At 45.3% G+C, this 16,632-nt stretch overlaps 1 protein-coding gene across 1 annotated transcript in view; it reads left to right on the top strand.

The window, feature by feature from the left end:
- WDR88 (WD repeat domain 88) overlaps positions 1-16,632 on the top strand; it is a 39,953-nt gene that overhangs the window by 3,073 nt on the left and 20,248 nt on the right. The window contains exons 2-4 of the mRNA XM_070557349.1: positions 9,593-9,703; positions 14,443-14,531; positions 15,839-15,902. Coding sequence (XP_070413450.1) covers positions 9,593-9,703; positions 14,443-14,531; positions 15,839-15,902 — 264 coding nt within the window. The remainder of the gene's footprint in view (positions 1-9,592; positions 9,704-14,442; positions 14,532-15,838; positions 15,903-16,632) is intronic.

The raw sequence follows: 16,632 nt of genomic DNA on the forward strand, positions 1-16,632 counted from the left end.
AAAATCTGAAAGGAGGTCCCCAGAAAGGTCCGGATGGGGTTAGAGAGATTCTCCCCTCTTGCTGATCTGGTCTCCCATAAGGAAGCTCTGTTTTTGTAACGGGAGAAATAACGAACTGCCGAGAGCTTTGCCTAGAGGCGGAGCCGCAGAGCGGGTCGCGGAGGACTGAGGGGTGGCGTCCGCGGGGTCGGCGGCGGTTCACGGCGGGATGCTCGCCGCCCGCGCCCCCGACAGGCCCCCGCCCCCGGTGCGCCCCACGTGAGCCCCCGGGCTCGCCTCGCGTCCGCCCCCGGCCCCCTTTGCCTCCGGCCCCCGGCATCCGCGCCCAGCATCCGCGCCCCCTGGCGGCCGAGTCCGTGTCCCACCTCTGCGCGCTCCCTGGGGCGAAGCGTCCTCCCCTTCCCCGCGCCCCACACCCCTGCGCGTGCTGGTGCACTTCCGCGTTCCTCACAGCCCTGCAGCCACCCCTACCCCGGACCCCCACCACCCCTCATCCCTGCGCCTCCGGCTGAGCCCACCTCGCCCGAACTGGTCCCCACATCCAGGGTCCCTGCATCCCCGCACTGCCTGGCAGCAGAACCCCAAACCCCTCGTTTCCGTGTCGCACGTTCCCTTCACATCCCCACAACTCAGTACCCCCATATCCCCGACACAACCCCCGGACCCCGGATAATACGAAGCCATTGAGGAGGGGAGGAGTGGAACGTTTCAGACTTGCTCCTTCCATCCTTTTTTTTTTTTTTTCAAACAGGGCTTTATTGAGATATAATTCACATGTCATACAGTTCACCTATATAAAGGGCAGAGTTCAACGATTTTTGGTGTATTCACAGAGTTGTGCAACCAGCACCACAAACGTTTAAAAACATTTCATTATCCCCAAAAGAAACCCCATCCGCATTAGCAGTGTTCCCCATTTCCCTTCAAGTCACCGTCCTACCTCTACGCAGTTACTCCGTTACCTTCTGTCTCTGTAGACTCGTCTATTCTGGACCTTTCATAGAAATAGAATCAAACAATACCTGGTCTTTTGTGTCTGGCTTCTTTTCCTTAGTATAAGGGTTTCAAGTTTCCTCCATGTTGTAGCATGTATCAGTAATTCATTCCTTTAAATATATATATATTTTAAATAGACTTTATTCTTTAGAGCAGTTTTAGGTTCACAGCAAAACTGACCAGAAGATACAGAGATTTCCCATATATTCCCTACCCCGACACATGCATGTTCTCCCCATTATCAACATGGCCCACTAAATGAAATATTTGGAACACTTGATGAACCTCCAATAAACCCAAAGTCCACGGTTTACCTTACAGTTCATGCTTGGTGGTGTACGTCTGTGGGTTTGGACGAATGTGTAAGGACATGTACCAGTCATTATGGCGTGCTACAGAGCAGTTGCACTGCCCTAAATCCTCTGTGTTCTGCCTACTCATCCGTCCGATCCTCCCAACCCCTGGCAACCGCTGATCTTTTTTACTGTCGCCCTAGTTTTGCCTTTTCCAGGATGTCACATGTGGTCTTTTCAGACTGGCTTCTTTCACTCAGCGATATGCGTTTAAGTTTCCTGCATGCCTTTTCAAGGCTTGATAGCCCATTTCTTTTTAGTGCTGAATGATATTCCATTATCTGGATGTGCCGTAGTTTTTTTAATCCGTTCACCTTCTGAAGGACATCTTTAGGTTCCTCACGTTTGCTTCCAAGTTTTGGCAATTATGATTAAACTATTGTAAACATCTGTGTGCAGGTTTTTGTGTGGATGTAAATTTTAAACTCCTTTGGATAAATACTAAAGAGTATGACTGCTGGGTTGTATGGTAAGAATGTATTTAGTTTTGCAAGAAACTGCCATACTGTCTTCCAAAGTAGCTGTACTATTTTGCATTCCCACCAGCAATGAATGAGAGTTCCCCTTGCTCCACAGCCTCACCAACATTGGATGTCATCAGTGTTCTGGACTTTGGTCGTTCAAATAGGTGTGTAGTGGTATCTTATTGTTGTTTTAATTTGCAAATCCCTAATGACATATGATGTGGAACATCTTTTCACATGCTTATTTGCCATCTGTATATCTTTGTTTGGTGAGGTGCCTGTTGAAGTCTTTGGCCCATTTTTAAACTGTTTCGTGGTTTTTATTTTCTTGTTGCTGAGCTTTGATGGTTCTTTGCGTATTTGGATAACAGACCCTTTAGCGGATGTGTCTTTTGCAAACATTTTCTCCCAGGCTGTGGCTTATTTTCTCATTCTCTTGACATTGTTTTCCACAGAGCAGAAGTTTTAAATTTTTATGAAGTCCAGTTTACCAATTATTTCTTTCATGGATTGTGGCTTTGGTGTTGTATCTAAAAAGTCATTGCTATACCCAAGGTCATCTAGATTTTCTCCTGTGTTACTCTTTAAGAGTTTTATAAATTTGTCTTTTACATTTAGGTCTGTGATGCATTTTGAGTTAATTTTTGTGAAGGATGTAAGGTCTGTGTCTAGATTTATTTCTTTGAATGTGGATGCCCAGTTGTTCCAATACCATTTTTTGAAAAAACTATCATTTCTCCCTTGTATTGACTTCGCTCCTTTGTCAAAGAGCAGTTGGCTTTATTTATGTGGGTCTATTTCTGGGCTCCTTCAATATTATGTTAGCTATTCTGGATCTTTCTCCTCTCCATGTAAGCTTTAGAACCAGGTTGTCAATATCCACAAAATAACTTGCTGGGATTTGGATTGAGACTGTGCTGGACCTATAGATCAAGTTGGGAAGAACTGACATGTTGCCAACATTGTCTTCCTATCCATGAATATGGAATCTCTCTCCATTTATTTAGTTCTTCTCTGATTCATTCATCAGAGTTTTGTAGTTTTCCTCACATAGGTCTTGTACATATTTTGTTAGATATATACCCAAGTATTTTATTTGGGGGGTGCTAATGTAAATGATACTATGCTTTTAATCTAAAATTCCACTTGCTCATTTCGGATATATAGGAAAGCAATTGACTTTCGTATATTAATCTTGTATTCTTCAACCTTACTATAATCGCTGTTTGTTCCAGGACTTTTTTTAGTTGATTCTTCCTGATTTTCTACATAGGGGATAATGTTATCTGTGAACTAAGACGGTTTCATTTCTTCCTTCCCAATCTTATACCTTTTATTTCCTTTTCTTGTCTTATGGCCTGAGCTAGAACTTCTGGTATGATGTTGAAAAGGACGGTGAGAGGAGGTGTCTTTGTCTCGTACCTGATCTTAGTGGGAAAGCTTTGAGTTTCTCACCCTTACGTATGATGTTAGCTGTAGGATTTTTGTAGATATTCTTTGTCAAGCTGAGAAATTCCGCTCTATTCCTAGTTTGTTGAGAATTTTTTATCATGAATGGGTGTTGGATTTCTCAAATGCTTTTTCTGCCCCTATTGATATGATCATATCATTTTTCTTCTTTAGCTTATTGATGTGATGGATTACATTAATTGATTTTTGAAAATTGAACCAGACTTGCATACCTGGGATAAATCCCACTTGGTCATGATGTATAATTCTTTCTAAACATTGTTAGATTTGATTTGCTAGTATTTGTTGAAGATTTTTGTTCATGAGAGATATTGGCGTGTCGTTTACTTTTCTTGTAACGTCATCATCTGGTTTTGTTATTAGAGCAATGCTAGCCTTGCAGAATGAGTTAGGAAGTGTCCCTCTGCTTCTGTCCTCTGAAAGAGATTGTGAAGAATTGATATAATTTTTCCTTAAGTGTTTGGTAGAATTCTACCAGTGAACCTTTCCAGGCCTGGTGCTTTCTGTTTTGGAAGGTTATTAATTACTGATTCAATATAATAGATAAAGGCCTGCTCAAATTGTCTATTTCTTCTCGTGTGAGTTTTGGCAAATTGTGTCTTTAAAGGAATTAGTCCATTTAATGTCAAATTTGAATTTAGTCCATTTCATATCAGGGTATCAGATTTCTGGGAATAGAGTTGTTCATAGTATTCCTTGATTATCTTTTTAATTTCTATGGGATCTGTGGTGATGTCTCTTCTTTCATTTCTGTTTTTACTAATTTGTGTCCTGTCTCTTTTTTTCTTAGTTAGCCTAGATAGAGGCTTATCAATTTTATCGATCTTTTAAAAGAACCAGCTTTTGGGTTTATTGATTTTCTATATTGATTTCCTATTTTCAATTCCTTTGATTTTTGCTCTAACTCTTATTATTTCTTCCCTTCTGCTTGCTTTTGGATTTCTTATTTTTCTAATTTCTTAAGGTGGAAGTTAAGATGATTGATTTTTAGATTTCTTCTTTTTTAATATATGCATTCAATGCTATAAGTTTCCCTGTAAGCACTGCTTTTGCTGCATCTCACAAATTTTGATAAGTTGTATTTTCATTTTTGTTCAATTCAAAATATTTTAGCATTTCTCTTGAGATTTACTCTTTTTGCTTTTTTTTGTTGTTTAAAAATTGGCACCTGAGCTAACAACTGTTGCCGATCTTTTTTTTTTTTTCCTACTTTTTCTCCCCAAGTCCCCCAAGTAGATAGTTGTGGGTCCTTCTCGTTGTGGTATGTGGGACGCCGCCTCAACGTGGCCTAATGAGGAGTGCCATGTCTGTGCCCAGGATCCAACCGGTGAAACCCTGGGCTGCCGAAGCAGAGCTCGTGAACTTGACCACTCGGCCACGGGGCCAGCCCTTCTTGAGATTTCTTTTTTGACCCATGTATTATTTATAAGTGAGTTGTTTAATCTCCATGTATTTTGATATTTTCCAACCATCTTTCTGTTATTGATTTCTAGTTTAATTCCATTGTGTTCTGAGAGCAGACATTGTATGATTTCTGTTCTTTTAAACTTAAGGTGTGTTTTACAGCCGAGAATGTGGTCTATCTTGGTGAATGTTCTGTATGAGTTTGAAAAGAATATGTAGTCTATAGATGTCCATTATATCCAGTTGATTGATGGTGTTGTTGAGTTCCACTACGTCCTTATTAATTTTCTGCCTGCTGGATCTGTCCGCTTCTCAAAGAGGGGTGCTGAAGTCTCCAGCTATGAAAATGAACTAATCTATTTCTCTTTGCAATTAGTTTTTGCCTCACATAGTTTGATGCTCTGGTGCTAGGCACATACACATTAAGAATTACTATATCTTCTTAGAGTATTGACCCCTTTATCATTATATAATGGCCCTCTTTATCCCTGATAACTTTTCTTGCTGTAAGCCTGCACTGTCTGAAATTAATATAGCTATTCCTGCTTTCTTTCGGTTAGTGTTAGCATGGTATATCTTCCTTCATCCACTTACTTTTAATCTATATGTGCCTTTATATCTAAAGTGGGTTTCTTGTAGACAAATTATTGTTGAGTGTTGTTTTTTGATCTACTCTGACAATCTCTATCTTTTAGTTGGTGCGTTTAGACCATTCAAAGTGATTATTGATACAGTTTAATTAATTCCTACCATATTTGTTACTGTTTTCTATTTGTTGCTCCTGTTTTTTTGTTCCTATTTTTGTCTTCCATTCTTCTGCCTTTTGTGGTTTTAATTGAGCGTTCTACGTGATTCCTTTTTCTCTTCTTTCTTAGCTTATCAGATTTACTTCTTTCCTTACTTTTTGAAGTGGTTGCCCAAAGTTTGCAATATACATTTACAGTTAATCCAAGTCCACTTTGAAATAACACTATACACTTCATGGATAGTGTGAGTACCTTAAAATAACATAATATTTCTAATTCCTTCCTCCTGTTCCTTGTATCTTTGCTGTCATTCATTTCATATATACATACACAAATGCATTGCTGCTATTATTGTTTTGAACAAACTGTTGTCTGTTAGATCAGTTAAGAATAAGAACATTTTGGGGCTGGCCCTGTGGCTGAGTGGTTAAGTTCACACGCTCTGCTGTGGTGGCCCAGTGTTTCGTCGGTTCGAATCCTGGGTGCGGACATGGCACCACTCATCAAGCCATGCTGAGGCGGCATCCCACATGCCACAGCTAGAAGGACCCACAACTAAGAATATACAACTATGTACCGGGGGGCTTTGGGGAGAAAAAGGAAAAAAATTTTTAAAAAAAGAATAAGAACATTTAAAGTTTTTATTTTATCTTTGCTTATTCCTTGTTTGTGCTCTTCCTTTCTTTATGTAGATCCAAGTTTCTGATCTATATCATTTTCCTTCTCTCTAAAGAACTTTTAACATTTCTTACCAGGAAGATCTACTGGTAACAAGTTTCCTCAAATTTTGTTTGTCTGAGAAAGTCTTTTTTTCTCCTTCGCTTTTGAAGGGTATAAATTTCTAGGTGGGTGGAGCTTTTTTCCTCAATACTTTAAATATTTCACTTCAGTCTCTTCATGCTTGCGTGGTTTCTGAGGCAAAATTGGATGTAATTCTTGTCTTTGCTCCTCTATTGGTAAAGTGTTTTTTCCTCTGGATTCTTTCAGGATTTTTCCTTTCTCTTTGATTTTCAGTAGCTTTGAAATGATACACCTAGGTGTAGATTTTCCCCCTACTTGTCCTGTTTGGTGTTCTCTGAGATTCTTGGATTTTTGGTTTGGTGTTTGAAATTAATTTGGTGAAAATTCTCAGTCATCATTGTTTCAAATGTTTCTTCTCTTCCTTTCTCTCTTCTCCTTTTGGTATTTTCGTTATGTATATGTTATACTTTTTGTAGTTGTCCCACAGTTCTTGGATATCCTGTTCTGTTTCATTCAGTCTTTTTTCTGTTTGCTTTTCATTTTTGGAGGTTTCTATCGATACAGCCTCAAGCTCAGAGATTCTTTCCTCAGCCACGTCTAGTCTAATAATAAGCCCATCAAAGATAGTCTTCATTTTTGTTACAGTGCTTTTGATCCGAAGCATTTCTTTTTGGTTCTATCTTAGAATTTCCATCTCTCTGCTTTCATTGCCCGTGCGGTCTTGCGTACTGTTTACTTTTTCCATTAGAGCACTTAGCATATTAATTATAGTTGTTTTAAATTCCTGGTCCAATAATTCAAACATCCTTACCATGTCTGAGCCTGATTTTGATGTTGTGTTTGTGCTGTCTCTTCAAACTGGGTTTTCTGCTTTTTAATATCTTTTGTAATATTTTCTTGACGGCCAGACATGATGTCCTGGGTAAAAGGGACTGCTGTAAATAAGCCTTAGTAGTGTGATGGTGAGGTGTAGGGGAGCAGAAGCATTCTGTGGTCCTGTGAGCGGGTCTCAGTCTTAGTGGGGCTGTGCCTCTGGATCCTGAACGTCACACGTGCTCTCAGTCTGCACCCCGCCCCTCCTCAGGTGGGGCAGGATGTCCAGAGTGGACAGAAGTTGGGTGCTTTCCTTCTCCCATGTGGAAGGCTAGAGCTGGCTGGCGTTGGGTATTGCCCTCCCCCGGGTCAGTTAGGCTCTGATAGAATCCCAGCAGGTTGGGCTCTGGTTAAATAGTTTCCTGAGGGCAGAACTTGTTAAGAAGAACAAAATGGCTCCCTGCCCGAAGCACAAGGGCATTTTTCACTGACATTCACTTTGAGGACCAGGACTGTTCCTGGAGGCAACACTCACAAAAGTGTGTGGGCCCCCATGACTGGGAACCCTGGAGTTCTTAACTCTCAGAGTTATCCTCACTGAGCCCCTGGCCGTTTGTCAGTTACAGTTCGGGGTTCCCTGTCCTGGCCCTGGTTCCATTTCCATGTGCTTATAGATCATGGTTCTGTGGAGGTTGCTGCTCCTGGATTTCTGCTCTGATAACTTGGGATTCTCTGTATCCATCTTTCTGTCTCTCCAATTTTGGGGGCAGCAGTTTGCCCTGTGACCTCACTTGTCGTACAGATCTAAGAGGAGTTGTTGATTTTTCAGTTTGTTTAGCTTTTTACTTGCTGTGAGGATGGAGTGGTATCTTGCAAGCTTCTTACATGCCCGAATGGAAATGGGAGGTTCTTCATTTCTTTTTTGAGTGCCTAGTGCTATTCCATTGCATGGATATACCTCATTTTATTTATTCATTCGTCAATGGATGGACATTTGGGTTGTTTCCATTGTTTGATTGTTATGAATAATACTGCCATGAATACTCATGTTCAAGTTTTTGTGTGGAAATACATTTTCATTTCTCCGAGTTATATAACTGGGAGTGAAGTTGCTGGATCATACATTAGCACATATGTTTCACTTTTTGTAGAAGTGCTCAACTATTTTCCCACCGGCAACGTATGAGAGTTTCGAGTTCTCCGCATTCTCGCCAATGCTTGCTGTTATCTGACTTTGTGATTATGGACATCCTACCCGGTATGAAGTGGTATCCCAAGATGGTTTTCATTGACATTTCCCTAATGACTAATGATGTTGAACACATTTCCATGTGCTTATAGACCATTTGAATATCTTCTTTGGAGAAATGGCTGTTCAGATCTTTTGCCTATTTTTAAACTGGCTTGTTTATCTTTTTATTTATTGATTAAAACGAAAGTTTTTAATATTGATAATGTCCCATTTATTATTGTTGTTGTCGCTGCTGCTTCTGCTTTTGGTGTCGTATCTCAGAAACCATTGCCTAAACGAGTTCATAAAGATTTCTACCTATGTTTTCTTGTAAGGATCTTGTAGTTTTGACTCTCACATTTAGGTCTTTGATCCATTTCAAGTTAATTTTTGTATATGGTGTAAGGTAAGGGTCCAATTTCATTCTTTTGCATGTGGATGTCCACTTGTCCCAGCATAATTTATTGAAAATACTATTCTCTCTCTTTTCACTTAACTTGGCACCCTTGTTGAAAATCATTTGACCAAAATTATGAGGGCTTATTTCTGGATTCTTAATTCAATTTGCACTGACTTGTGTGTCTATCTTTATGCCAGCCCTGCACTGTCTTGATCACTGTCACTTTGTGTGTAGTAAGTTTTGAAATTGGGAATCGTGAGTCCTCCACCTTTGTTCTTTTTCTAGATTTTTTTGGTTATTCTGCTTTCTTTGAGTTTCCGTATAAATTTTAGGATGAGTTTGTCAGTTTTGAAAAAGAAATCAGTTGGGATTTTGATGGGATGGTGTTGACTCTGTAGATCATTTTGGAGGATGTTTTCATCTTCACAATAGTCAGTCTGCTAATCCATGAATGTGGGATGATTTCCCATTTATTTAGGTCTTTTTAAATTTCTTTCAACAATGTTTTGTAATTTTCAGAGTATAAGTTTTATACTTTTTTGTTAAATTTATTCCTGTTTTGTTGTTGTTCTTGTTCTAGATTGGCACCTGAGCTAACATCTGCTGCCAATCTTTTTTTTTTCTTATCCTTCTTCTCCCCAAAGCCCCCCGGTACATAGTTGTATATTTTTAGCTGTGGGTCCTTCTAGTTGTGGCATGTGGAACGCCGGCTCAGCACGGCCCGATGAGCGGTGCCATGTCCGCGCCCAGGATCCAAACCGGTGAAACCCTGGGCCACCGGAGCAGAGCGCACAAACTTAACCACTCTGCCACGACGCTGGCCCCTATTCCTGCTTTGATGCTTTTGTAAATGAAAAATTTTTTTCTTAATCTTTTTTCCAGATCGTTCATTGCAAGTGTATAGAAAAACAGTTGATTTTTCTATACTGATCTTGTATTCTGCAACCGCTGAGCTCATTCTGTCTTTTTTTCAGATCCCATTTAAGATTATGAGGGGACACAAGCACGTCGTGAGCTCCTGTCACTTCTGCGTGGATGACACAAAGCTCCTCAGCGGCTCCTATGACTGCACCGTGAAGCTGTGGGTAGGTGGCCTGGGGTTGGGTGGAACCAAAACATCTCGTAAGCTTATGTCACCGCTCCTGGAGAGGCCCAGTCCTGGGTTCCCAGACGCTCAAGGATCCCAAAGACCTGGAGAGGCCTTTCTGAGCAAAGCACAGGCAGGAGAAGCAAGGCGAGAGTTCGCCCTGCTGTCAGGCGCCGGAGAGAGAGGAGGTTGGTGTAGCTGCTGTCGGGCTGTTGATTTGGAGACAGCGGGACCGGGGGACGGAGACCACTGGACTGGCAGTTCCCCGCCTTTTATTGGAGGGTCCCAGCTGTGCCTAGGGCCTACCTGGGGTCTCTGTGCCGTGTCATCTCTCTGGGTCTCCTTCTCATTTGGGAAATTCAGTTCCATCCACAGAGATGGTATGACTATGCCTGGGTGGTGACAGAAGACAGAAAAGTGGCCAAGCCTGGGACCTGTCCATGAGGGGTGGTTAGGAGAGGTAGGTCCAATCACGGATCAGTGTCCCAAGGGGCAGGAAGCAGGAAGCAGAACAGGAATGTGATGGTCAGATGAGGTTGCAGAGAAGTGGCCACCAAGAACTCATCTGAAGGCTTCTGGGCATAGCCAGCAGACCCTGGCAGGCCTGTGTGGCGGCATTGCTGGTCACTTAGGAGAGGGTGAGGAGGGAGGAGGGCTGGAGGATGGCAATGGCCACCGGGTGCCAGGTCACAGATGACCGTGTGGCTGGGCCGAGCCCAGGGCAGAGGACAGTCAGTTCTGAGTTTAACCTTCTCCGCTGGCTGCAGGGGCAGGAGGGGGCAGGGTGGAGTGAGTCAAGGCTGGTTCCTGGGTTCTGAATCCGGTACCTGGATGGAAGACAGCTCCTCACCTTCCAGATGGCCTTGGAAGAGCATCTGCTGGGTCATCAGTGGGTACCAAGGCCAGGTGGATTAGGCAGGAGTGTTTGGGGATTCTCCAAGTGGTTCAGGCCTCACATTTGGGACCCAACAGCTGTGTGACCCTGGGTGGTTACATGACGTCCGGGGCCTCCCTGAACCTCCCCTGCCTCACAGGACCTGCTGCCTGCTGGGGCCGCCCCAGGGCCTGCCTGGCCCACACCAGGTCCCCACAGACATCCACTCCCCACTTCTGCTGTGGCCCCTATAAATCCACACCCCCCTCCTTAGCCCCACGATCTCCTTGTTGGGGAAACTGCTGGGTCCTGCGGGAGCCTTAATCCCTTTCCCAACCCTCAGGGGTGACTGAGAAGCCCCAGGGGCCAGGGCGTCTCTGCTGTGGTCCTCACCCAGGGGAAGGGAGTTGGGAACTCTCCAAGTGTGAACTTTACTTTGCCATCTTTGAATCCTTCCCACACTCTTCTCATCTTTTGAGTCAGTGGAAGGACTCACGGGGGTTTCTGTCTGTTTTGGCCAAAGGGCTCTTGTCTTTATAAGGGGAAATCTACCAGTTTTCCCTTGTTGTCCCAAGATTAGGGACCATCCATCGAGGTGTTCTCGGTTCCCAGTGGCGTCCTCATGGCCCTTGCTCCCTGCCTATTCCGTGCCCACATCCAGGACTCGCTTGGGCAGTCTCGCTTGGGCCTGTCCAGGTGTCCTTGACACCTGCCTCACCCACAGCCCTACCCGCTTCCACTTCTTTCTCCAGGCTGCTCCCTCCCTCTGCCCCCCTTCACCCCTTCACCTCTACTTGCAGAATCGCCAGTTCTCTGGGCTTCCTGCCTGGACTGGCCCCATTGACTGCCCCCTCCAAGAAGCCCTCTTTCCTCCCCCGGGTTCTCTCCCCACATCTTCATCCCTTCTGCTGGCTCTTCCTTGGCTCTCCTGCCCCAACTGCAGCTCTCATGGCACGAGTAGATGACTAAGCCGTTGCCCCACATAGCCAGCTTCTCCCTTGGCCAAAATGTCCCCTTGCCTCTGCCATCTCTCCCCCTCTCTCATTGCTGCCCATCTCCGGTCTTTCCTCTCAACCCCATCCCAAACCCAAACATCTGATTTAACCTTTTAAAAGCTCCCTTTCCCTTAATTGCAGATCAGTGTGACTCATTTGTAGAGTCCATAAATGTATGACGAAGCTGGGGAAAACATCACTCTTAATCCCGCACCCAATGTCCCTCCAATATGTTGGCACATTTCTTTCTAGTCATTTCAAAAATAACTTTGGTAGTTTTCTCATATGACAGAGGTCATATGGTTTTATTACAAATAAACACATAGAAGTTGTGCTTATTTGAGATAAAACACAAAGAAGAAGAAGGAAAAAATCATCATTCCATGACCCCCGAGTTAACCTTTGTGAAAATATTGGGGTGTATCTTTTTTTTCTTGTTCTCACACATATACACCCATTTACGAAATTGAAACCATACAGAAATACTGCTTACATGACCATAATAAACCTGGGATACAAATACTGTCACATCTTTATTTTTCCAGCTATTTGTTAGAGCCCCTTGTTTCCCATCCATTCAAAGTCCGAGCAGTTTCCCCCTTAACCTGTCTGACTCTGCAGGGGTGGCCCTTGCTTCCAAACGCCAAGGGAAGAGGGAGCTGTCTTTTATGTTTTTATCAATTTTGTCCACACCCCTGGCCAACGGCGCATTTGTTTCAAGAAACATTCAATACAAAACAGAGACATTTCTACTGTCTTTGGAATTCACTAACAAAATCTGGCTCTATGGCCATGTATCTCCTGCCAAAGGACTTGCATCCGTGCACATTTTCCGAGTTACCTGTGCCGGCCGCTGTTCCTTCTCTTGGCCGTGTGGAGTCACTGTTGAACGCTGGACCCCTGCAGCCCTGTAGACGCTGGTCTTCTCTAGGGCTGCCCTTAGCTTGCCTGGGGCCCTGCACAGACTGCAGTGGGCCTCAGTCCCAGGCACTGGGATGATCATTTTCTTAGTTCCTGATCACACGTTAGTCCTAGAGCAACACACAGCCAGGGAGGTGGGGTCACAGGCTGTCCGAACCAGCCCTTTCTTCCCAAGCCATTGGACTCATGAGCCTGGGCCCCCTGCCGGGAAGTCTTCTGGCGCCGGTGAGTTCTTCTTCTGGATTGCTGTTGTCTCTTCCTGCCAGCGGGCTTTGACTAGGGCCTGCTGGGTTCATCCAAACACAACCCCACTGTTTCAAGTCTTATGGAACAGGGGCTGGGGGCTGGGTTTGTACAGCAAGGAGTTCACATGGCAGCCTGCAACCCCCGTTCTTGGAGAGGCCTGCTAGCAAGCTGACCTTGGCTGACCTCTGGGAACTTGGTGGCTTAACAGTGTCCTGCAATCATATGAAACATCCCCTAAGTGATGCAGGGGCTCACTGTGCCTGGACTGTTTGCGCAAACCATGCTGATTGTGCTGAACACCCACTTTCCTTCTGGAGTCTGAATCTTGGTGCATGCAAGAGGGTGCCCATGTGACCAGCCCCCGATAAAAACCCTGGGCCCCTTGGCACAGGTGCACCTCTCTGGTGGACAACACCTCATGTGTGTTGTTACGACTGGTTGCTGGGGAAATTCAGCGTGTCCAGTGTGACCCACTGGGAGAGACTCTTGGCAGCCCGTGTCTGGTTTTCTCAAACTTTGCCCCGTGTGCCTTTCCTTCTGTTGATGTTGCTGTGTGTCCTTTGGCCACAAATCAGAGCCCTGAGTGTGGCCAGATGCAGATTCCCGTGGGTCCTGGAGAATCACCAAACCTGGGGGTGGTTTTGGGACACCGAGACAGAGTCCTTTGCCTCCCAGCAGACCTTGGGGTCTTCTTGCAAAGTGGTCTCTGCATATCAGGGAGTATTGTCACTGGCCTGCCCTGTTCAGGCCAAAAGCTGGCCCAGCTGTGCACCATAATTTCATATAACTAGACCTTTCTAGGAATTTGTAGTTTTATCAACAACAATCATTTCAAGGGGACTTTCCATACCTGCTTATCCTCAAAAACTGTTGGCATATTTCTTACTGAAAATATTTCATCTCTGCTACAACAGGCACCCTTCACATTGGTACACTGCTTTATCTCATCACATTGTCTACTTATTACTCTGCTTGGTCCCGTGATGTTTTCTAGTTGTTACCCTGCTTGGTTTCCGTGATGTTCTCTAGTTCTTGCCCTGCTTGGTCCGTGATGCTCTCTAGTTCTCGCCCTGCTTGGTCCCGTGATGCTCTCTGGTTATCACCCTGTTTGGTCCCGTGATGCTCTCTGGTTATCGCCCTGTTTGGTCCCGTGTTGTTCTCTAGTTATTACCCTGCAGCGAGGTGACACTGCTGGCCCTCACTGTGGGCGGTGCTGGAATTCCTTTTCCCCGTCCCCGCCCAGTGGGCGCGTAGACCGTGGCCAGTGTGTTTGCTGTCCCCTATCACATGTAATGAATCTTTTCTCACATGTCATGACCACAGTTCTGACTACCTCCTTACGAGAGACCCTTCAGAGTAGAATTGCTGTGTCAAAGGGTGTAAACTTTTTAAAATTTCTTTAAAGATACTGCTACATTCTGCAAAACCTCTTTAGCCAGTAGAGAATGAGAACATTTTCTGTTGCAGCCCCCACCGAGAGGCCTGTGTCCAGCAGGGGCCTGTGGAATGGAGGGGAGGCTGTGGATGGCGGGGGTGTCCTTCCTTCTCTGGGGAGAGGGTGGGAAAGTCCTTTTGCACTCCTGAGCTGGACAAGTCACAGCACCACCACTTCTCACACTTTGCTGTTCAACTCAGATCACAACTCAGCCAGTGCCTCGGTGACCTCTCGCTCTCTCTTGCTCTCTCTCCCGCTGGTTTGAGGATGCTATGGACGGATCTGTCGTGCAGGATTTCAAGCCCAGTCCCGAAGGACCTGTGTTAGAGTGCAGCGTCACGGCTGACAGCAGAAGGTGGCTTTCCCTCGCTTTCCACTGCTCAGGAGCCGGGCAGGGCGGCAGGCCAGTGTGAGGCACACCAGGGATGGCTTTTCGTTTTTTTCAGGAAGATTAGCCCTGAGCTAACTGCTGCCAATCCTCCTCTTTTTGCTGAGGAAGACTGGCCCTGAGCTGACATCCATACTCATCTTCCTCTACTTTATATGTGGGACGCCTACCCCAGCATGGCATGCCAAGTGGTGCCATGTCCGCACCCAGGATCCGAACCTGCAAACCCAGGGCCACCAAAGTGGAGTGTGCACACTTAACTGCTGCACCACCCGCCGGCCCCGGCTTTTCATTTTTTAAGCAAACGCAACCATGCTTCCCTGTGTTGGTCTCATGGCTTCCATTTTGTGACAACTCTTTGAAAATTAAAAATGCTAAAAAGACAAAATTTATTGTGGCTGAGACACAGCCAGCCTGAATTTTCTTCATAGAGTGTCTTTTCCACAGTCCCACGTGGGGACTGTGGTAGCTGCTAGGGGCCTTAGCAATTTAATCCAGGCCCTCTGGGATGCAATATAATGTCACAGAGGAAGCTGAGGCCCAGAGAGCAGAGGCATGCCCAAGCTGTCACCTGGGAGGAGTCGGGGCTGGGGGACAGTGACACACTGACACAAGCCTCTGGGATGCATTTGCTTAAGTCCCCTCACATGGGTGAGAGATGGGCCTTTCGAAGACAAGGGAATTGCTTTAAAATGGATTTACTCTTACCTTGAGCAACAACTACAAACCTAGTATGATAGTAAAAGCTAGTATGGTATTTAAGCTTCCTGGGAATTTATCTTATATAGAGGACAAAGATTGCTCCAGGATGCAATATAAGAAAGGTACATTTATATTATTTTTACTAAATGTACAAGAAAACATTTCAGAATGAAAGTAGCTGTCAAAATATCTTCCTGTAAGAAGAAAGACCTGTGAGCAGAGAAGGAAATGGCTGGTCCTTGTGAGGCGCGGATCTGCCCTTAGCAGAGGACAGTCAGTTATGGAACAGGAGAAATGACGCCTTTAACACCCTGGATGTGAAAGAACATACCTGGGTGGCCGAGGGATTAGAGCCTGCGCTGCAGTGAGATTCTCTCTGTTTGCAGGGAGAGCCCACCGCTCTCCAGGGGGCTCATGGAGCATCTTTAGAAAGATTCAGTTACAATTTTCCATCTGGGTCCTAAATATAGTAGAGACATTTTCAATGAAGAATTTTCTATGGCTTTTTTGTAGAAACCATAGGCACAATTGTCTGGATCATTAAGATCCGATGTTTTTCATTTTATTTCCAGAATTGTTGCAGCATCCTATGACAAAACCGTGAAGGCTTGGGACCTTGAAACAGGCAAGCTGCTGGTGAGTCTGCCCTGTCCCGTGGAAGCGTCACAGCACGGGCCTTGCTGGGCTGTAGGCAGCTTGGGCTGGACGTGGGGTGGGAAGAGAGCCCAGGCTTCCAGGAGAGAATTTTCTCAGAGACCCCAGATGATGGAGGGCGGGTGTCGGGGAAGGAAAGCTTCCTGCGGCAGCCAGAGGAGGGCTGTTTGGAGGGTGGGAAGGACGGACACACGGGAAGAAGCGGAGGTGGGGGCAGGAGGCGGGGCGTGCCAGGCCGAGGGAAGTGCACTGGAGAGAAGGGAGAGGAGACCCTCCCCTGTGGGGTGTTTGCACTTGATGAGGCAGGAAGCAGTGCTGAGGCCATGGGACAAAGGCCGCATGGCCCAAGCAGGAGGGTGCTGGGCCCTTCCCAGTCTGTTCTCCATCTTGGAGGCAGCCACCACTCACTCACCCAAACCACCCTGAGATCCCGCGTCTCTCCCACCCCCAGACCCAAGCAGCCCCGGCCTGCTCAGGGGCCTCCTCAGGGCCTCCTGTCCCATGGCCGACACCCTCTGACCAGCAGCTCCATTGCCTCTCCTCTCTCTTCCTCTTTTCTCTTCTTAAAAAACAATCTTGCTTCTTAGTGCAAAGATCAATTGACATTCGTTGTAAAAAATTTTTAGAAAGACAAGATAAGCCAAGTTTAAAAAAAAAAACCCAGCAATAAAAACTGTACAGCCCCCGGAAGTTATAGTGGACATCTTGGTGT

Source organism: Equus przewalskii, chromosome 9 (assembly GCF_037783145.1).
Source record: "Equus przewalskii isolate Varuska chromosome 9, EquPr2, whole genome shotgun sequence".
NCBI classification, from domain to species: domain Eukaryota; kingdom Metazoa; phylum Chordata; class Mammalia; order Perissodactyla; family Equidae; genus Equus; species Equus przewalskii.